Source organism: Vigna radiata, chromosome 11, assembly GCF_000741045.1.
Source record: "Vigna radiata var. radiata cultivar VC1973A chromosome 11, Vradiata_ver6, whole genome shotgun sequence".
Classification (NCBI taxonomy): domain Eukaryota; kingdom Viridiplantae; phylum Streptophyta; class Magnoliopsida; order Fabales; family Fabaceae; genus Vigna; species Vigna radiata.
Genome location: NC_028361.1, coordinates 6,210,510 through 6,233,009, shown reverse-complemented (window position 1 = coordinate 6,233,009; position 22,500 = coordinate 6,210,510). Strand labels below are relative to the sequence as shown.

General features: G+C 32.1%; 3 protein-coding genes across 3 annotated transcripts; 2 read left to right on the top strand and 1 right to left on the bottom strand.

The window, feature by feature from the left end:
* Positions 1-4,233: 4,233 nt before the first annotated feature.
* LOC106776342 (GDP-mannose 4,6 dehydratase 1) lies at positions 4,234-5,766 on the top strand. The gene has a single exon (XM_014663772.2). It carries the CDS (start codon positions 4,406-4,408, stop codon positions 5,510-5,512), a length of 1,107 nt encoding a protein of 368 aa, XP_014519258.1. The 5' UTR covers positions 4,234-4,405; the 3' UTR covers positions 5,513-5,766.
* Positions 5,767-8,275: 2,509 nt separating this feature from the next.
* On the bottom strand, positions 8,276-13,318 carry LOC106777023. The gene is made up of 6 exons (XM_014664521.2): positions 13,095-13,318; positions 12,901-12,984; positions 12,714-12,798; positions 11,558-11,646; positions 9,257-9,368; positions 8,276-9,057 (listed from the first exon to the last, which is right to left on the bottom strand). The coding sequence occupies exons 1-6, from the start codon at positions 13,128-13,130 to the stop codon at positions 8,837-8,839; spliced, it is 627 nt and encodes a 208-aa protein (XP_014520007.1). The 5' UTR covers positions 13,131-13,318; the 3' UTR covers positions 8,276-8,836.
* Positions 13,319-20,841: 7,523 nt separating this feature from the next.
* On the top strand, positions 20,842-21,819 carry LOC106777037 (histone H1). Its single transcript, XM_014664537.2, has 2 exons — positions 20,842-21,090; positions 21,196-21,819. The coding sequence occupies exons 1-2, from the start codon at positions 20,938-20,940 to the stop codon at positions 21,631-21,633; spliced, it is 591 nt and encodes a 196-aa protein (XP_014520023.1). The 5' UTR covers positions 20,842-20,937; the 3' UTR covers positions 21,634-21,819.
* Positions 21,820-22,500: the final 681 nt, after the last annotated feature.

Here is a 22,500-nt window from a genome sequence, read left to right as displayed (position 1 = left end):
TTGGTTGTATATTGAGTTGATAAATTAAGTCATGGCAAAATCAATTATAAAATACAAAAATAAAAATAAGAAGTTGTTAGGATTGAATTTCACTCTTATGTTTTTCTAAAATTATCGATATATAATTTCTAGCGCTTAATGTTATTGACTTTAAAAAAAAAAAAACAGTCTAAGTACTTCCTTGCATTTATAAATTATAAATTTAAAGTCAATAATTGATTCATAACGTACAAAATTAACAAAGTTTAGTAGCAAGCAATGTATAATAAACAAAGGAATCTCTTAAGTAAACATGGGAAGTTGCTTCATAATATCTGCATACTTTTTTTACATTATGTCAATATATTTAAATACAAAAAAACATTTTTATATCATTTGAATACATTTGCTTCAAACTCTCATTACTTGTAATAAAAAAACAACTTTCGTGCTAGATATTATATTTAGTGAATCTCAAATCTAAAAATTTGTTGGAGTTTAAAAATGTTAGTTGATGAGGGTTTTTTTTTTTCTCAAGACTTAATGCAATTTAGAAAAATTATTTATGAATAAAAAAATCATCAACACTTAATATATATATATATATATATATATGGGGTTTGTTAACACGTGTAGGCCTGTTTTTTAGTTGGTATATTTTAACAATGTATACCGGATTATAGTAAACAAAAATAGTCTCATTTATCATAGATTCTAAGTTTTAAGGTCAAGGATATTTAAATAATTTTCATTCTCAAAATTTAAAAAAAAAAAAAAAAAAAACCCAAACTCTTACTTATCTCCCTCGTTCCTCTCAACCCTTTCTCTCTCTTTCATCTCTCTCACTCCAACATTTTAATTGAAAAAAAAAATCAGAAACCCTTTGTCATCAGAGATATTTTCTCTCTCATCTCAACATTTTCTCTGTCATCACTCCAACATTTTTTTTTCTCATCTCAACCCAATTGAAGATGGTGGTGATAATTTGAATCAGGATATTTTTTTAAAAGTTTACTCTTTTATAATCATTTTATATTTATTAATTCGTGTAAAATGAATATAAACTTTGTCACTTTATGTTACTTTTTCCAAATCTCAAAGGTAAAAAATGATTTTATTGTTTTTTTATCTTGCACAGTAGTTAAAGTTGATTATAAAGGCATGTAGAAGTTGATTCAGTGATAAAAAAGGGACATAAGGAAATTAAAGAAATAGGTATAGAAGAGTTCCCTAGGAGGACAATTCTTTCAATTCTAGGTTGTAATCTTATATCATGTATCCCATACCAATAGAGAAAGGAAAAAGAAACACTTTGTGTAAAGGGAAAAAGACAATAGAGAGAAATATCTTATTCTTTAAAAATATAATGAAATGTGGTGTAGATATGTAAATAATGTATGAAAAATTAATTCATTTATGAAGGTTTTATTTATATGATTTAATTTAAAAATGAAATTTAATAATAATAAGAAGGGAAAATATATAACACATCCTCCAAATGAACTAACAAGAGCAACAAATTACGATGTCACGGTTTGTTGTGTGTGCTTGAGGGAGAGTATATGGAGACAAGAGAGAAACAAATTGGATAAGTGAGGAAGGTGGATTAGGGTTAGGCAAGGGTTTCTGATTTTTTTTTTTTCAATTAAGGCAACAGTAAGGATGACATAGAAAATGTTGGAGTGAGAGAGATGAAAGAGAAAAGGGTTGAGAGGATCGAGGGAGGTGAGTAAGGGTTTGGGGGGTTTCTTTTTTTTTTTTTTTAGTTTTTAGAATGAAAATTATTTAAATATCCTTGACCTTAAAATTTAGAATCCATGATAAATGAGGGTATTTTTGTCTACTATAATCCGGTACACATTGTTAAAACGTACCAACTGAAAAACACGCGTGTTAACAAACCCATATATATATATATATATATAATATGAAAAACAAAAATGATAAATTTATATATTATGTGATGTAATAATAAAATTTATCAACTTACATCAACCAAACTTAACTAAGTATTTCATTGAAAATATTGATCAAGAGAAAAACATAAGAAATAAGGAAGGCAAAAGTAAAAACCAAACAATAAAATGAAGGCTTAAATATATTTATAATTCATATATTTTGTCTTAAAATTAAAATTTGTCTTTTATTATAAATTTTGATTCAGTTTAGTTTTAAACTTAAAAATTAAATAGAAATAGTTCTCTAATTTAATTTAATTAATTTTTTTAATATATCAAAGGTATTTCAAATTATTATTTTAATTGTTTATAATGTTGGATGTATTTTAATTTAAATATCAACTTGTGATACTATTTAACATATAAAAGAACTTAACATTAAAATGATTATATTTATTTATTTTTAGAATTTAAATATTAATGTATATTAAAATTTGAAACAATAACACACTTGAATTCATGTTCAAATTTAAGACAATAAATATATTTAACCTTAAAATTAAAGTCAAAGTATTTATCAAATATTCTTAAAAGTAAATAAAAGGTCTTATAAGAACTCTAATACAGTGAAAAATAATATATGATATTAAAAGATGAAATAACATATCTAATATGAAAAAAAAGAGTAAATTAAGATTCTAATAATAATCTCTGAAAAAAAATGTTATAAATTTCCCTATTAAGCTCAAGTAATTATTAATTATTCAGTTATTAAATTATCAGCCTATTAAAAATTTATTTTATTAAAGTATTAATTTATTTATCTGTTAGTGTGATAACTTTAATATTTATTAATATAATAACTTAAATATTTTATTAATTCAATTAAATTAAAAAAATAGTTTATTAACTTGCTAATTATTATTTTAATAACTTGATCAAATATTATTTTTTAACTTAATTATTTATTAATATACTTACTTATTAATTCCTTAATTAATTTTGCATGTGTGTTTAAAAAAAATTAAACTTTTCTTAAAAAGAAAAGCAGGTCAAATTTAATGTTTTCATAGCTTCATTTTAAAGAAGGGTTAAGAAACTGTTATTTGAATTCGGATTTCCCAACCCCAATGTGTACAATAGATCAATATATTCTAATAATGGTCATTTTTGTGTATCGAAAATGGTAAAACAAAAAAAAAAAAAGAGAAAACTGTCTTGCTGCATACGGTACTTTAATACCCTCACCCCTCACCGACACGCAACACAGTCTGTAAATTTATTATTTTTAACGTCTTAAGATTTTTATGCAAAACTAGCGTTTATTTTTTTTTTATATAATAAAACTATAATTTTATTATAGATAATTTTTATTTATTTTGTAAACAATATTTTAATAAAAATGAATAAATTTAAAAAAAATAAAAAAAAATCATCTAAAAGATGAAATTTATAAATGATAAGTTATAAAATAAAATTAAAACAAAAGATATATATATATATATATATATATATATATATATATATATATATATATATAAAAGAATATAAATCTTTGATGTTTTTTTTTAAATTTTATCTTCTTAATTATTATTTTTTAAATTCAAACAATCATTATTATAAAATATTATTTATTTATTTTAGTAATTATTTTTGAAATTTAAATAAATACTCAACACCTTATTTACATAATATTATTTATAATATTTTTATTTTAATAACTAGAATTTATTTTATGTACAATTATATTTAGAAATATTTTTTTAAATTTACTTTGTTAATTACTAATTTTAAAATTTAAATAATTTATAGATATTTAAACAATATATCTAAAATAGTGTTTGTCAATGTGCTAATACGTAATAGTGAAATGAAAAGATTAATTTATCTTAATTCTTGACTTGTTCAGGTGTATTTTTTGGATTTTTTTTAAATATTTAAGAAAATTATTAATTAGAATTAGTTTATTTATAACGAGCGAACATATATGTATTCTAATTTTTTTATGATAATGAAAAATAATAAATTATTAAGACACTTATGAAATTAAATATAAATAATTTTATAATTTTATTTATTTTATTGGTAGTTTTTTTGATTAAAAAATGATTAAATTTAAAAAATATGAAATTGAAAAAAGGGTTAAATTTAAAAGTTAATTTAGTGTGGTCAATGAAATATTTTTAAACCAATAGAAGGTAATTTTAATTAATAAAATAAAATTTGAATTTTACTTTTGGTGTAATTATTTTAGAAAAACTGATTTAAGTATAGGTGTGATTCAATGTAATGCAGTGAAAAGGAACAGAAAAGAGTAGTAAAATGAAATGAGAAAGTGTATGGAAGGGAAGGAGAAGATATTGAAAAGTAAAAGAGAGTAAATGGAATAGAATAGAGAAATAGCGATAGGGGCAGTGAGAAATTGTGAATCCCAGTTAGAAGATTTGTGCTCTGAGCTGTATAAATTCAGACACAGAGGCCTCTGTTTTTTCATTCCTTCATTCATTCATCTGTTCTCTCATCCTGCAATGGAAAAGGCCAACGCTGTCGGATCCGGATCTGCCACCAACGGGGAGGTGTCTCCGCCGCCGCGGAAGGTGGCATTGATCACCGGAATCACCGGTCAGGACGGGTCTTACCTCACAGAATTCCTCCTTAACAAGGGCTATGAGGTGCACGGCCTGATCCGTCGCTCCTCCAACTTCAACACGCAGCGTATCGATCACATATACGTAGATCCCCACAACGCCCACAAGGCGCACATGAAGCTCCACTACGCGGATCTCTCTGACGCCTCCTCGCTCCGCCGCTGGCTCGATACCATCCTTCCGGACGAAGTCTATAACCTCGCTGCCCAGTCTCACGTTGCCGTTTCCTTCGAGATCCCTGACTACACCGCGGATGTCGTCGCCACCGGTGCCCTCCGCCTCCTTGAGGCCGTCCGCTCCCACATCGCCGCCTCTGGCCGCTCCCACATCCGCTACTACCAGGCCGGGTCCTCCGAGATGTTCGGCTCCACCCCACCGCCGCAGTCCGAAACCACCCCCTTCCACCCACGCTCCCCCTACGCCGCCTCCAAATGCGCTGCACACTGGTACACTGTGAACTACCGTGAGGCCTATGGACTCTACGCCTGCAATGGCATTCTTTTCAACCACGAGTCCCCTCGCCGCGGCGAGAATTTCGTGACGCGCAAGATCACGCGGGCCGTGGGCCGGATCAAGGTCGGTCTCCAAAACAAGCTCTTTTTGGGGAACCTTCAGGCCTCCAGGGATTGGGGCTTCGCTGGGGACTATGTTGAGGCCATGTGGCTGATGCTGCAGCAGGAGAAGCCCGATGACTATGTTGTAGCCACCGAAGAGTCTCACACGGTTGAGGAGTTCTTGGAAGTGGCTTTCGGCTATGTGGGACTCAATTGGAGGGATCATGTGGTGATTGACAAGAGGTACTTCCGTCCTTCTGAGGTTGACAACCTCAAAGGGGACGCCTCTAAGGCGAAGAAGGTGCTTGGTTGGAAACCTAGAGTGGGGTTTGAGCAACTCGTTAAGATGATGGTTGACCAGGACATTGAAATGGCTAAGAAGGAGAAGGTTCTTGTTGATGCTGGCTACATTGATGCTCAGCAACAACCTTGAATCTTCGTCTTCCAATTTCTCTTGTTTAGATTTCTCGGAGAGGGGGTAAACTGTTCTAATTTTAAAGTATAATGTTGTTCTTTTAATCATTCATCATACCGGAGACAGTTTAATTTATGAGCAAATTATGTTTTCCTGTTGCAATTTGTATTTCGTAGTTGTGCCTTTCTCAGATTTTTATTTTTCTTTTGTAAGCCAGCTGAATCATTCAATTAAAGCTTTATACATCTATATCCATTATCTTGCACAAGCCATTATGCTGAGTTATTCCTATTGTTCTTGTTCTTTCACTTTTCTTCCTTTGTCTGTACATTCCCCTGCTGAGATATCTGAGATTAGCTTATTCGTTACAGATCATGATTCTGACCTGTGTCCTTTCTATGAAGTGTTTGACAAGAGGGTTATATTGTTTTTATGATTTCCATATAGACATGTCTGCAAACAAGGTCTTATAGAGTGACCTTGAGTAAGGAGTGTGATACTATTTTTTTTTTGTTACTTTAGGTTCAGAGCTTGTTTTCAAATTGCACAAGGTTTTGGACTTGGTGTTCAAGAACTTGTCGAGGATATCCTTAATGGATGGAGTCTTGAAGATGCAATTTGCAGTCTTTACAGAGACCAATGTTGAGGATGGAAGTACTGTGTAATTGCATTAAATGTCAGGAAGTGTTGGCGTGATTTGTCCTAAAACTCTGTACATTTTGCCTTGGCCAACTAGTTGTTGTTTTCAACACAATTTTCTACCCGTAGAAAAGTGTACAAAACTAAAGAACCCAGTTAAAAAAATAATAATTTACCAAATAAATGTACTAGTGAAATTTTTTCAAAAGGGCCTGTTTGGATGGAGACTTTGACTGTTACGCCTTCACCAGTAAATTGTAAATTATGGTATGTTAGTTGGTTTAATTAAACTGGATGAGCAGACGTGATTGCTAAGCCAGTCAGAGAGATACATTGAAGTGGTCATCTTTCATGCAAACACCAAAATATAAAAAAACATTTAAAATTAGAACGTGTTGAGGTTGCAATGGTTGTAGAACTATTCTTTTCTAAGAGGGAAATTTAACTTTAACTTGATACAATGTATCGAACAAGTTAAAACAAAAAGTGTAATTTAAGAAATTGGTTTGAATTGAAAAAGAATGACAGAATTTAAATAAAAATTATTTAAATAATTATATAATTTAAATGCAAAGGATAAAGATTATTTTTTAATAGGCATGAAAGTAAATAAAAATCCATTTTAATTAAAATAAAAAATATAATGAATAAATTTGTTGTATTGAGTTATATCTCTCAATACGTAGTTTATCAATACATTTAATTCAACAAACATTTAATTTGTTCTATTGTGGCTGTCTTCTTTCCCCTCCACCCCTGTCGTATATGATTAGAAACTTTGTTTGCTTGTTTCTTCAGTGTCATGCTTGTATCCTCAATTCCCTTTTTTATCACCTGTTTCCAGTTTTGCAACAGAAATAGATATCTTCATGATAAAAATAACAAGAGTTTCCATTAAGGACTCAAGTACATCATCAAACAGTAATGCTAAATGCATACAACTTTAGATTGCATCATTGCTGAAACAGCTTTCTAGTTTCTTAAAAACTAAATCCAAATAATGGACAGTTTAATCGCTATAGTATCTTGTTATTGTTTTTGTTTTCTTTTTCCATAATTGACAATAAACCCCAAACGTTCAAGTTGAATGCTTCCGAAAGTGCGCAGGAACTATGAGACAAATCATGGGAACCATAATAACAATGATCACCCCAAAAGAAGATTATTTATAACAACCAATTTTGCTTGATTCAGAAGCCCTTGAAGACCTTCGTACAAAGAATCAAGTGCCCAAAGGTTGTGTTGATATAAATTTCAAATCTAATTCAATTTTATGAAACAGTGTATAAGATAATTTATTTGTGGTTGATATAAAAGTTTTTCACACACCATACTGGACCTGACAGCGACGTCGTGGCGTATTGGAACAAGTTGTTTCTCGTGACAAGCCTCATCGCTCTGTTCTTGGAGCTGTTTATTTCGGGAACCGAGTTGAAATTTAAATTCTGCATCATTAGTATTGATCTGGGAAGAGTTCTAGGATCTTACGAGTGTAATGCAGGACTTCTAACCGATATGTGCATTTTCGTTTCTGATTGTGATTTGGTTGGTGATTCCAGCGAGCAGAAACGCAAGAACTGATCATGCCAACAATATACTCTTGCACCTTTTGCTCTTATTCAATATTTTCCGAGATTGTTTCTTACCTTTCATTTGACCAGCGTATTCACGACAGCGAAATTGGATTATCCACAAAGAAGAAGAACCACTGAATTCATGTTCTTCCTCAACAGAGGCCTAATTGACAAACACCGCGCTTCAAAACAATGCGCCAAATTCAGATTCTGGATGTTCCAGAACATGTCGGTAGATGAACGGACTTGAGTCTGATTTCTTTTTTAAGGCTTTGTAATGTGCTACATTTGTACATTTGTCTGCAACCATAATGATTTGATTCGTTTCATTGCATTTTTCACTCGAGTTTTCTTTCCTTTGGAGTTCCAAATCTGTCGAATGTTTGGTATTTGTACCGAATAAATTTGGTTAGATCAATCAATTTCACTCTGACTCTGACATGTGAAATTAATTATTATTGGATTATTTGACTCAATTTTATTTGAAGTTAAATTAAATTTTGGTAAAATTAATTTAACAGTGCAATTAAAAAGTATTCAAATTGGTTATATTTACAAATTACAAAAATACGCATCGCATAATGTTTGGGGACTCTTCATTAATACTTGTGTACTGTAACAAAAGGATTAACATCTTTGTTTGACATCTGACATAATTTGCACATGACAAAATATATCTTTAGTTGACATCAATAAAGACATTGGCAACATGTCGCACAATTACACGATCATGTGCTTAATTTATACTGAAATTGTCACCGATGTCGAAAAGTCGAAACAACGACGTTAAGAGACCCAACAAAAAATGACAAATGTTACCAGTTTAGATCCGATCACGTATTTGTTATCTCGTCCTTTCAATTATTTGCCTCCAATTAGCAACCAAAGCAAAATGTGCGTGTCGGTGCGGACATCGTAGCTCCCATAGAAGCATCAAAACATGGCTGGGTTGCTCTGTGGTAGCCATGATTTGGTCCCAATTAAAGCGAAGTTTCATGCCCTCCAAACCATGGCCCCATAAAAAAATTAGTCTATCATGTCAATGTGATCCAACCGTTCTTCAGAATCTCGAGCACCTCAAATTCGATAAGAGTGTAGGAAGCTTCTCAAAATATGAGCAAAAATCAAACTATTCTTCGGCAGAAGGTGGATTTATTTTAGAAACTGTCGGCAAAGTAGACGAACTTGAGCCGGTTTTTTGGTCAGCCGTAGCAATAGGAAAAGGTTTGATAGATGACCGGAGAGATTCCGAGCCCTCTGTTTCAATCCTCTTGCACAATGCATCGCAATTACTGATCACCTCGGTCAACCTTCCTTTGAGCTCTCCAATTTCCACCTGCAAGGCATGGACTGCAACATATAGAGTTAACAATGTTCACAAGCAAATGAATTAAGATTTTATGACTTCATGATCCTTGAAAAGGATGAAAGAGGGAATTTCCCTTTCAATTCAGCAGATCATGAAAACAAGTCTAACATCATCAGTCTCTCCCTATAATAGGAGAATCCTAGTCTTCCAAATATTGTTCAAACTCTGTCAGATAATTACCTCCGGATAGATGCTGCGAAGCACTCTTCATTGTAGATTTTGAATGATTATATCGCTGAAGAAGTTTGATTGCCAAAGCATCTGCAACTTCTATTTTGTTTTCTATATCCTCCTGCAAAAATTGCAACCATCTTTATGGCATGTACAGAAATACAAGAGACAACAATGTCGAGCCATCAATGCAAATATTGGTACTATACTATCTAATAAAATAACATAAATAAACTACCAATATTATTGAAGGGTTCTATTCTCGTATTGAATTAAAATTGCCTTTTCATTTTAGAAATAGATTGAGTAGTTTATCACCAAATACGGAAGTTCCAGAATTTTCATTTTTGCTGTGTACAATCAATTAATTAAAACAATAATGAAATTAGCTTCACGAAATACAAGAGTCTGATGAATAGTCTGAATAGTCTGATGAATATCTTTTTTACAATCACTCAATACCAACATTTACATACTGAAATAGTCAGAAGATTCCAAAATAAACTTTCGTAGCATGGAAGGGGGAAATAGACCAGCTTAATTGTTATCCATAAGGTAGAAAGTATATGTTTGAAGGCAACTCTTATCATGTCACCATATGTTTAACATATACTCACCAGTCACAAATTGAAAAGAGAATGACAGAACATGCCAACTTTCATTAAAATTGTTGTCGTAATTGTTAAAAAATCATCATCACTATTGTATAGCAAATAATTGTATGGCTGAAATGTGCTGCCAACACATCAAAATGAAATTCCTTGTACGAGTTTTGTTAACACTACAAGGATTCTGTATTTGTTGACATACAAATCTGACCAACTGACAAAAATTCATGAATATGCTACATACACCTCCCCTCCATCAAATTTTCTTTGAATTTCACATTCTAAATAACAATTTTAAGTTAATTTCTTGTTACCAGTTAGCTCAACGGTGATAAAACAACTATTAAAGACAAATGTCTTCTTCGTGTGATGGTCACATCTGGTGCCACAACACTACTTAGTCTAATTAGCAAATACAATTCATTTTGTTATATCTAGTAAGTATCGGTCAACTATATTTTATTTATTTAACAAATAAAAAACCAACTATGTTTATATATATATATATATATATATATCAAAATCTTAACTGAAACCATTGAGAGTATAGAAATAGGGAATAAAAGGGTGGGTTTGAGTATGGGTAAAGGAGTTGTATGTAATTCACATGAAATTGAGGAAAGGTGGGTTTGGTAGAGGGGGTGCATGTAATTCACTTCAAATTGAATTATACATATGCAAGAAAAACGTTTCCTCTGGTGGAAAAGGGAAAGGGTAGGTTTTTCTAAGATTTGTAAGTATGCATTAGTAGATGAATACAGTTAAGAAATAGATTTAAAGCCTAACTCAATCTTACAAAACCTGCTTGTAAAGTGAGGTTTACGCTCATTTATATATTGTAAATTAGTCTTATCTATAATCGATGTGAAACTTCTAATACACCCCTTAATGTTGAAGTATATACATCTCGAGTATAGGACTTACATTAATGGATGGTCTGATAGTGATCCGGTAGTGGATAGAATGATATGTTCAACAAACACAAATCTTTCTAGGATAGGCTAATCCACGATTCTGATACTATGTTAAGAAGTGAATTTTAAGCTTAAATCAGTCCTACAAAACTAGTTTGTAAGGGGAGGTTTGCACTCACTTATATACTATAAATTAGCCTTATCTCTAATCGATATGGGACATGCAACACCCTCCCCCCCCCCCCCCCCCTCATACCAAGGTATATACATCTCGAGCATGGGACTACACATTAATGGATGGTTTGATAGCGATCCAATGGTAGGTGGAACAATGTACTCAACAAATACTAAATCTCACTAAGATAGGCTCTAACTTGGCTTTGATACCGTGTTAAGAAGTGGATTTTAAACCTAACTCCTAGAAAACCGACTTATAAGGTGAAATTTGCATTATATATTATGAAATTGTCTTATCTCTGAACAATGTGAGACTTCCAATACACCCTCCTCATACCGAGATATATACATCTCGAGTGTGTGACTAAACATTTATGGATAGCTCGATAGCGGGTGAACCAATATTCCTAACAAATAACAAATCTCACTACGATAAGATCTAACCTGACTTTGATAACATGTTATGAATTGAATTCTAAGTCTAATTTAATTCTACAAAACCGGCTTATAAGGTGAGATTTACACTCACTTATATACTGAAAATTAGTCTTATCTCTAGTCGATGTGAAACTTCCAACAAATACAACGGACTAATTTTGTATTAAGCAAACCTGTCTTTTGGTTATCTCTTGAGCCTTTTTCTCCTGCCAGTCACGGTACATTGAGAAGAGCTCCAATAGAACCTTGGGATTCACTGTACCTGTTTCAAACATGAAAAAGAGAGAACCTAAGCAATTGGCCACAAAAATACTACTAGTATTAAATGCAGATGCCATCATACAACAAAGTGATTTATGCTCTCAATTCATGTTTGAGACCTATATGATAGGGGAACCTAAAGAAAAAGTTTTAACAGAAAAAAGAGATTCCTTAAACTCTCAAATACATGCAGATGTAGATTTCACACATTCGTGCAGTAAGAATAATAAAAGAACCCTTGCTAATATTATAGGTCAATGGGTTAAGCATAGCATGCCAATAACCAAACCCACAACGAACCGGTAAACCAGAACACGGAAGCTTTATGTGGGTATAGATGTGGTGCCTAAGGGAATCATCATGACTTTTGGGACAACTGAGCTGGCTGGCTGTTAGGGAATGCTTGCAAAGCTACAGCAATGCCACGTTCTATAATAGATGTACAGAATATGGCCAGAGCATTAAGGGTTTTTCTGTAATTTCGGGAACTGGGATCTTGTTGCTGTAAGCACGAGGCTAATTCCTACAGTTATGATGCCTTCTTACAGTGGTAACCCAGGGAAATCATTCTGTTGGAGGGGGTTTCATCTTAATGCTACAAGCAAAACCAATCAGAAACCTTTTGCCAATGTCAAAGCGTTACCCATTTAATCCCTAACTAATTAATAGCTTGAATTAGGAGAAAAAGTTCATGAAAACTGCCAATAAGCTAATCTACTTTTAAGAACAAATCAATTACAAGAGAAGCTATCCAGCATGTATTGAAATCACAATCAATAAAAGCATAAGCTGGGGACCGGATGGAACTCTGCATTTTAATTTTTATTTAAAAATAGCCACACAACAAAAAAAATAAAATAAAAAAATCCATCGTAAACTAAAAGATGGCTTGAGCCAGGCAGGGGCCATCTTAGTAATCACAGTCATTTAAGGGAAAGAAAATCTACCAAAAGGAGCAGGATTAGATGCATAAAATAGATTATTTCAGCCAATAATCCCTCTGCTCAATTCTATCGGGAGTATAAGAAACAAAAGAATCCTTATTCATTAAACCTTAGAGATCAGCACCTGAAAACGAAGATGATGAAGGCTTCCTCACCAAAATATCAGTCAAAGTACCCTCTGTTGGGGGAGAGGTCAATATCGGTGGTGTCTGCACCAAACCAATTAAGGGAATCATAACCAAATAAAACAATCAACAACAGAAACCCTCACAACAAAGACTTGTTTCCTTATATTGAAGAAAATTACACACAATTTTGAGAGATTTAAGGCGCTCCAAAATAGGGTCAGAAGCTTCCGATCGCTCCGTTATGGTGGTGATTCTGTCATCAGGCGTCTATGGCAATAACAAATCAATAGTGTTCAGTGAACAAGGACACAGCTAACAGTTTTATTCATTTTGAACCAAAAAAAAAAAATAGAAAAAAAAAAAAGAGGAATTGAAACCTGTCCGCTTGAGAAAGTAGATTCTGAAGCGCCCATGTATGGCAATGCGGTGCGGAACCGTAGCTCAAAAATTAATCTCTAAATCGAAACTCTCACTCGCGTAGCGAATTGGGGAAGGAAAACAGTACTCTAACGAATTCGCGTTCAACGAACACGTTCAATGACAACCACCTTTGATGGAATCGGTTGCACGTTACCGTAAGCTTAAGTTCTGAAGATAAAAGTAGAAAATTAAAAAGCTTTTCCACAAGGTAACGTTGTTCTATATTTTAAATTAAATAAAAAAAGTTGATTCCTTCTTTAATTTTTCGTATCTAATTTTTTTAAATTCCCATTTTCATTCAACTTGCTACAAAAATATGATAAACTTAGTCTAAGAATTAATTTAAAATAAAATAAAAAGATAAGAAATATGAAGAATCTATTAAAAATGAACATGAGATATTAAAAGGACAGCAAATTTAAAAAATATGTTAAATAAATTAATATTTTTGAATTGTTGATTTTATTGCATAGTGTACAGATAGATTATTCAAGTATTAATTAATTAATTATTTAATTAAAGTTTTTCTATAATTTATCACTTACCATATATCATAATATTTTATAACATGATATTTACCTATTAATCTTTTGTCCTATTTTGTTTTTACTTTATCTATCAAAGGTTTAAAATGTTTGTAGATACACAAGAATACTAAATAAAGTATACATATATTTACAATAATATATTTTTTTGTTTTCTTATACAAAGCTTTTATTTTCTTTTGCCTTTTAGGAAACAAATTGTCTTCCAGAAATGGGAAGACTAAGCTCAAATATAATTATATAATCTTTTTGGTAAGAATAATTATTAATTTTTGTTAAGAATTTTACTTAACACCGATTATTAATTGTTGCTTTAACCAAATATTTTCGAGATAACCTTCACAGTGATTTCTTTGTAATTATCAAAATTTCAGTTTAACGAAAATTTTCACTAAGTAATCTAAAATAAATAAAAACCATCAAAAATTAATGAGAGTAAATGTATTTTTAATCTTTATACTTTAATCTGAAATTAAAATTTATCATGAACTTTTAACATAATTTGATTTTTAAACTTTTAACCTAAATAAATATAATCCTTATAATTTAATTTTGTTAAATTGTTTTAACGTATTAAGTAATGTTAAGTTGTTTATATCGTTTTATATATTATAACTCAACTATCAATCTAAAAGAACATTTAATAGTTAAGAATATTATATTTAAAATTAAATATCAAAATAAATAAAAAAATCAATTTCATCTTATTAATGGATTAAAAAAATATTTAACTTTCTTTAAACATAATAATTTGTTGTTAATTTTATCACGTTATATTTAACGATGACAATTGTAACAATACGTTCAAAGTATTATCGGATAAAAATATGATTATCAAAATTAATCAAATCCTAAAAGCAAAAATTATAGAAAGTTGTGTACTCACAAATTATTCAAATATGTTGTAAAAAATCTTATTTCATCCTAAAATAACTAAAACCCATTTTATTTCAAATAAATAATTGTGATATTATTTTTGTGACATCCCAAAAATTATAAGCCGAGTATAATATATCAGGATGTAGCATTAGATGGAGCAGTTTAAGGATATACATGGAGTTATATTCGGTACAATCATCCAAAAGAGCTAAACTTTAAAACTTTATATGCATAAGAGATCTTACAAAATAATATAAGAGTTCTAACAGAAGTTCAAAGAAATTAAGTGCTACAAATAAACTACCAAATTTCTCAAAATAATATAACAGGTCTATTAACTAGATACTAAGAAAGAGATCCTAAGAGTTAGGAGTTGGGTCCTCTCCCTCCAAAGCCTGCTTCAGGGGAACATCCTCTGCCTCTGCTCACATCCAAAGGATTGGATGATCATCGCAAGAGGGAAGGCAAACACATACAACACACACAATGCAAGGGTAAGCTAGGTTGAAAAACATGTAAGATAAGTCAAAATTTAGACTAACATATACATAACAACATGCACACAAGCAAGCAAGTAAGCATTCTATCAGATTATACATTAAATAGAACTAACTATCATGTTATACAATCACACACACAGCATGCAAAGACCATAACACAATACAGACTAAGAACAAACACATTTTGTTGATACCAATGACTGACCACGTGATTTGACCATCCGGACTAGTATGAAATGTCGAGTTTTAGGGGTTTGTGCACTTGTAGTGGCCCTACTGCTTTGCAAAGCCATTGCCGAGGGATTTCACCCGACCACACACAAGTGTAAGCCCGTTACAGCAATATAGGTCTACAGTGAAAGTGTCTATCCTAGGACCTCCTGCTATTCTCACCACATGACTCATCACTCTCTACTTGAGCTTAGATGATCATTGGAATGTTAGGATAAACCCCATTGGGAACTCCGGCCATTCATACGGTCAATCACAATAAACTACAGGGCACAACCATGTAACCTCCCTTGAGAATCATGGAATTACGTCCAATAACCATACTTTTCACTTTTACATTGCATACAACATATATGATTTTCTGACAAATCGATTATTACTTATGATAGTCGATTATTTACGTGAACTTTGAAAAAAATATGATGTTCTGACTAGAATAATCGATTATCAAGTGAGATAATCGATTATTCTTATCAGTTTTTGACAGCAACTTGTTATTTTTTATTTTAGTGCATCTGAGATACTTTAATGAGTTTTTAACACTCCCAACTTTATCTATATGACGAAATAAACTTGTATAACTGATTCTAATACTTCCTAATCTTATTATCTAGTGATTTAATGTTGATTTAAACTCTAAGCCCTCACCTTCATCAACCTAGGTACTCAATTCTGAATCTACCACTTATAAATTATTTTTAACACTTCTAATGAGTCATAGTTAACTTACCCAAGTTATCTAAACCGATCCTAACAGCCTGGAATACCCAATTCATATTTTGACTACCTTAGTTCTCTTCATAGGTTATAAACTTCAATGATTCACTTGGTTATTTCCTAATAAATTGTTTAACAGAATTCATTTCTTCTAACCATTCAAAATTGTCACAGCATTATATCAATATCAGTTCCTAATCATCCAATTCATAGTTCATATCAATATCAACCAGCAGTACACGATCAAATAGGCAAAATCACAAGTTTTCAGATTATCCTTAATTAAAATCCAACCCATAAACTTTACATGCATTCTATCACTATGTCTACTAAATCTAACTCATGCAAATTCAAGAATTTCACATAATAGCACAAAACCCCCAGCTTCCCTTACCTCTTAGTTGAACAACTCAAGACACAGGAGGCTCCAATTGCTCACTTGCACCTCAATGAAAAACTAATTTTTTACCTATTAATCACAAATTGGAAACGGAAGACAACTTTCAAAACCTAATTGGAGCTAGAATTTGGGAAAAATACACCATGGCTACATGCATCTAGATTTGTTGCATGATCACTGCTTTAAGGTGAACAAAAGAAAGGGAATTTCACTTACCGGTTCTGATTGGAAAAATTGATCAACTAAAAGCAAGACCCGCTACTTTGTGATCGTTGGGGCAACACCTAATCAAGAATTTAATGGTTCAGTGTGAAGAATGGAAAGAGAGAAGATATAAGAGGAGGAGAGAGCTTGCAGGAAAAGAAATGATTTCTCAGACAAGAGGAATGAGTTAAAAATCAACGTTTCAAAACCAATGTAATTTTTTTTTTCTGACTCATATCTAAGTCCTTACAATTTTAATTTTGTATGTTAAAATACTTATATTTAGAATTAGCTCCTGCGGTACACATCACCTAAAACTAATTTATTTTATAAAATATTATTATAAACAAAATGCCTATCTTCAGCTTTTAATAAAATAACAAGAGATATATTTGTCATAATTAAGTCACGATATAAATATTTGTCATAATTAAATTGTTAAAAATTGTCTTAATTTTTTAAAAATTTTAAAATTTGTATGTTTTTAATTTTAAAATCTTAGTTTTCGTAATTTTATTATATTTTTGTCAATATGTTTTTCACGTTAGACTCTTAAAGTATGAGAGAGTTAATTGTCATTTGACTAAAAAAAATGAAAGAGGTGAATATCTTTAAAAGTTAAAAAGTTGTGATTATCATTTTTGAAAACTTAACAGGAGATAAATGCATATTTTAAAATTAAAGTGAGTATTTTTAGCATCTGGGAACATAGTGTAATTTTCTCATTTCCATACAAATTTATGTGAGAGTGTATTTAGTTTTTTTTTTTCTTAATTATCTTCGTTTCATTTTTTTAAATTTTCTTATTTTACTTGATCTCATTATTAATAAGAAGTATAAGTGTGACATCCCAAATATATAACAATATATATAAAGATGTCATCAATCATAATAATAGAAAACATTTAAGATAGTAGTTTAAGGTGTTTAGGATTACAGTCATTCGGAATTGTTTAAGAATTTAAAACTTTAAGTGCAATATCGTACTAAACTTGAAGAAAAATCATAAAGAGTATTTCAAAAGAACATAAAATGACTAAGGAACTTCTGGGAAGACTAGGCTGCAACATCAACATCCTCAAGCTCTTGCTTCAGGGGAACCTCCTCAAACATCTGCTCCCATCCAAGTGGATGATCATCACAAAAGGAAACAGACGCAAACATGGCACAAACACAAGCACGTAAGGGTGAGCTAGGTATAAAAAATCATGTTATACAATCACACTGCATGCAAAAACCATAACACAATACAGACTAAGACCAAACACATTATTCTGATACCAATGACCGACCATGTGATTTGACCATCTGAGACTGGTATGAGATGTCAAGTTCCAGGGGTTTGTGCACCCGAGTGGTGTAGTAACTGGAAAACCATCAACTGCCACCCGAAGTTAGTCCGTTATAACTCACCCAAGAACCTATGGGCTAGGACCTCCTACTATTCTCACCACATGATTCATCACTCTCTACTTGAGCATGGATGATCATTAGAATGTCAGGATAAACCCCATAAGGAACTCTGGTCATTCATACGGTCAATCACAACAAAACACAAGGCACTACCATGTAACCTCCCTTGAGGATCATGGAATTACGTCCAATAACCATACTTTTCATACATATTTTCCATACTACACATTAACTCGTCAAACACAAGGCTTTACTATACCGTATAAAATATTACAACTTCATATACAACACCACAACATCTTATAAAAATAATACGACTTCAAATAAATCACTATAGAGACATATGAAATTACTATGACTTTTATAAAATATCACAACAACACGAAAAAATATTCAACTTTTATTATTTATTTAATATACATAATAATTCTTCAAATTAAATTGTAAATACCATTTGTACTATTTCTCAACTTAAATAGACCTGCTAAATATAATTTAATTTTTAGGTTAGATATCAAACTTACTGATTCTAATAATGGTGTATCATAATATAATATTAGACAAAACTAAGTTGGTTGATAACCTTGTTAACGTTTCTGTACAATCATATATCTAGTATATACTAATCTGTATAATTTATATTATTATATAATATAAAAAGGTTCACCACATAAAATTTATGAAATAAACATATCATGTAATATATAGTATAAAGTAATATATTATTTAATTCTATTATAATAAATATATTAACTCATAATTTTAAATATAATTACTTTATGTTTCCTTTTATCTCGGTCCCACATAATGAACTTCATTAACATGCCCATCATTTCACACCAAAATGAATATGTTGCTACTGTGAAAGGATGAAAAACATTACACTTACGCAACATCCCACATTTCACATATAATATATTTAATTCCATTCCTTATCCTCCTTCATAAAATATACATGCAGACTACCATAAACCATGCACGACCCTCCTCTCCTATTTCCAATTTGACCATTTTTTTTAAAACAGAACATCCAACCCAAAATACCCTATAATATTTCCTCTCCTCTACTCTCCGTCCATCACTCGTTTCTTCTTTCCTTTTTATTTCTCAATCTAAGCTCATTCTTTCAATACACTTCCAGCACCCACATCTTCTCCCTTTTCCTTTCTTTCTTCACTTAAATATTAGGCATCACACCCTTCTTCCATTTATTTTTCTTCTTTTCCATACATAAGTAAAACAGAAAACCTCCCTTCCCATACACTGAACTTCACTCCCCTCGTCTACACTACCCCAAAGAAAACCCTCTCACAATTACACTTCACAAGGCGCCTGTAAAATTGTCATATCCAATTTATTTGAAATAAACCCACCAATCTAACAAAATCTCTTTCCCTTTGCATTAAAATTTGTGTGCCCATATTACACCATCACACAACAAACTAACACTCAAACACCACACACCAAAGGCAGTTACTCATAAACACCAAGCACAATGCATGATAGGAACCCTTAAGTTTCACAATTTTCATAGTTTCAGTTAAAGTCACTCAACATGCTCAAAACTGAAAAAAAAAATGTAATAGTACAACAGGTTTAAACCAACCAAATAGGCATATCATAAATTCACTCTTAGAAAAGGCCTAGCTCCCCTTACTTGGTTTTCTCAATGAGCAGCTAATTGAAAACGTCTGAACAGGAACCCACTCAGCGTTGAAATTACAGAACCTACAAATCACCAAATTGGTGATAGAACACAGCTCTTAGAGCTCCAATAGGCAGAGAATGGAAGGAAAAACACATGAGGAAAATGAAACTAGCAAAGTTGCATGCCCTAGGTTCAAGATAGTTGAAGAAAAAGGGGAAAAGCGATTTACCGGTCGGAACAAGAAATTGTTCGGTTCAAAGTGAAGCCCTTGCCACCGCAATCGTTTAGGCACCTTCAATTCAAAATTCAAACGGTTCAGCGTTGGGATATTTTAGAGAGAAGGTAAAGTTATTATTTAGGAGAAGGGTTTTTGTTTTTAGAGAAAGAAGGAAAAATTGGCAAATGGAGACAATCTGATTTTTAAAAAACCCCTTTTTAAGATCACGGGTCTTTAGCTTATGGACTGGCTGCCTCAACATAAGACCCAATAGCCTTATTATTTTTCATGCTCTTACAATAACAAAGCCTTTACTTTTTAAATATGTAACGAGTTTTTTATCTAATTAGAAATAAAATCACTAGAAAAAAAATATCGATAACTTTAATTGATATATAATATAATTTATAAAACTAATAGTTTGAATTTCTGAATTCTTTTATTAATAAAGGAAATAAGTTGAAGATAAGTAAATAGTAGAAAAGGGGAATTAATGATTTATTTTTATTGGTTATCATTATTAGAAAAAGGAGGTTGGATGTTCAGTGATTCAGTTTGGTCCTAAATGGCCACCATTTACACTATTTTCACCCACATTGTAATCTACTCTCTCTTGTGATCAACCCTACAAAAAAAAAATGGGTGATAAGAAAAGGAGATGAAGAAAATGGAAGAACAAAACCCGCAAGAAAACACACCCTTTCTTAGTTCCCCGTTTGGTTTGAGGAAAAAAGAGTCAGTTACTAATACAAAAAACTGTTGGCATTCCAATCCACAGTCTCAGCCACTTCAAAGTCTTTTTCGAGGTCTTCAAACAACGCTCTAAATGTACGCCACGTGTACGTTCTAGATATCTCTCTGCCATGTTGGCAATCCTCATGCCACTGTCTCCACCAATAGCACGCAATCCTATATCCAGCAGATATTGCCCCCTTCGCTATTTATAACACGATGTTTACGTTCCCGTCATCATCAATATCAAAACCATCGGGTTAGTTAACTCTTTGCATTTCATTCTATTCACCCTCTTGAATATTTGATCGGAGATGTCTGACGTTGCCGGAGAAGCTCCCGTACCCGCTCCCGCCGTGGAAAAGCCGCTGGAGGAGGTGAAGGCGGCGAAGGAGAAGAAAACTAAGGTTCCGAAAGAGAAGAAGCCGAAACAGGCTAAAACCGCAGCGCATCCTCCATATTTTCAGGTATTTCTGCGTTGATATGTATGTTTTTTTAATCCCTAATTATGTGCTTGACTTTTAGGTTTTGTTTGTTTGTTGAATTTCTTGAGTTTGTATTGTTTGTTATAGATGATTAAGGAGGCTTTAGTGGCGCTGAACGAGAAAGGAGGATCGAGCCCTTATGCTATAGCGAAGTACATGGAGGAGAAGCACAAGTCGGTGCTCCCCGTGAATTTCAAGAAGATTCTAGGTCTGCAATTGAAGAACCAAGCCGCAAGAGGAAAACTCTTGAAGATCAAGGCCTCGTACAAGCTATCCGAAACCGCAAAGAAAGAGAAGAAGGAGACGAAGGCCAACGCTGAGAAGAAAGAATCGCGTCCGAAACGTAGCAGAAGAGCAACCACGGCTGCTCCGACGAGCAAGAAAACTGAGGCGGTTAAAAAGGCCGTCAAGAAGGTTGGGCCGAAGAAGAGTAAGAAGGTGTCGACTCCCGCGAAGCCCAAACAGCCCAGGTCCATTAGGTCTCCGTCCAAGAGGGCCCGGAAAGTCACCGTTACTGCTGCTTGATGTTTGATATTTTTCTTTTCTTAGTGAAATCTGTAACTGCATATATAGTAGATAAAAAAAAGTTGTGTTGCGTTCCTTGTTGCAAAAGCTTGAAGAGAGTCTGTAAGTATAGAATGGTTTAAGGGTTATGTAGTATTCTCTGTGAGCAAAACGAGGATCAGTATTACTGTTTTCAATTGTTGTTTCTCTGCAGCGTCTCTTTCAAGTTCTTTTCAGATTGAATTCGCTGGAATGCCGAAATTTAGTTGTGTGCGGTTATCTTTTTTACTGGTCCGAAAATAGTTGCGCACTAAACCATTAGGATCAAATGAGGTATGATTCGATACTCTGCACATCGCTTTAAATGTTTCCATATTTGTGCGGTGTAGAAATTTTTGAATGAGTCGTCAACGATTCTAGTATAGATAACTTGCGAAACTTAATTAGGTTTTGAAAAACACCAATTAAAAGAGGGATGCATTCATTTAGTATTTTATTTATTATTATTACTACTGCACTTAATGATACTTAAGTTGTTCGTAATCTGAGAATTTTCTTTTCAATTGACCGATTAGATTAATTAAGAAAAATTAGGTATAATAACATTTTGTGGAACTTGTACTAACGCATTGGTAATGCAATTTGCTCTTGTTAATAAATATATTATTAAAGTAGGAATAAGACCTTCCATTGTGTTATTCTCTTTACCTGTTAAAATTTAGTACAAAGTATTATAAAAGTCCAATTACTCTTAATATTATCTTAACTATGATAAAAATCTATCTCCTTTAGCTTCTCAATTTATATATTATTTGTAATTTATTATTTCACTAATTTATTTATTACAATTTTATTATAAAAATTTCAATGTAAGTTGATAACTTTTTA

Excerpts from the sequence above, each read along its gene's own strand:
- LOC106776342 (XM_014663772.2), top strand. The coding sequence starts at position 4,406 with ATGGAAAAGGCCAACGCTGTCGGATCCGGATCTGCCACCAACGGGGAG.
- LOC106777023 (XM_014664521.2), bottom strand. The coding sequence starts at position 13,130 with ATGGGCGCTTCAGAATCTACTTTCTCAAGCGGACAG. Across the intron at positions 12,799-12,900 it reads GCCTTAAATCTCTCAAAATT|ACACCACCGATATTGACCTC; the intron begins GTGTGTAATTTT and ends GGTTTGGTGCAG. Across the intron at positions 9,058-9,256 it reads TTCGCAGCATCTATCCGGAG|TCCATGCCTTGCAGGTGGAA; the intron begins GTAATTATCTGA and ends TATATGTTGCAG.
- LOC106777037 (XM_014664537.2), top strand. The coding sequence starts at position 20,938 with ATGTCTGACGTTGCCGGAGAAGCTCCCGTACCCGCTCCCGCCGTGGAA. Across the intron at positions 21,091-21,195 it reads CGCATCCTCCATATTTTCAG|ATGATTAAGGAGGCTTTAGT; the intron begins GTATTTCTGCGT and ends TGTTTGTTATAG.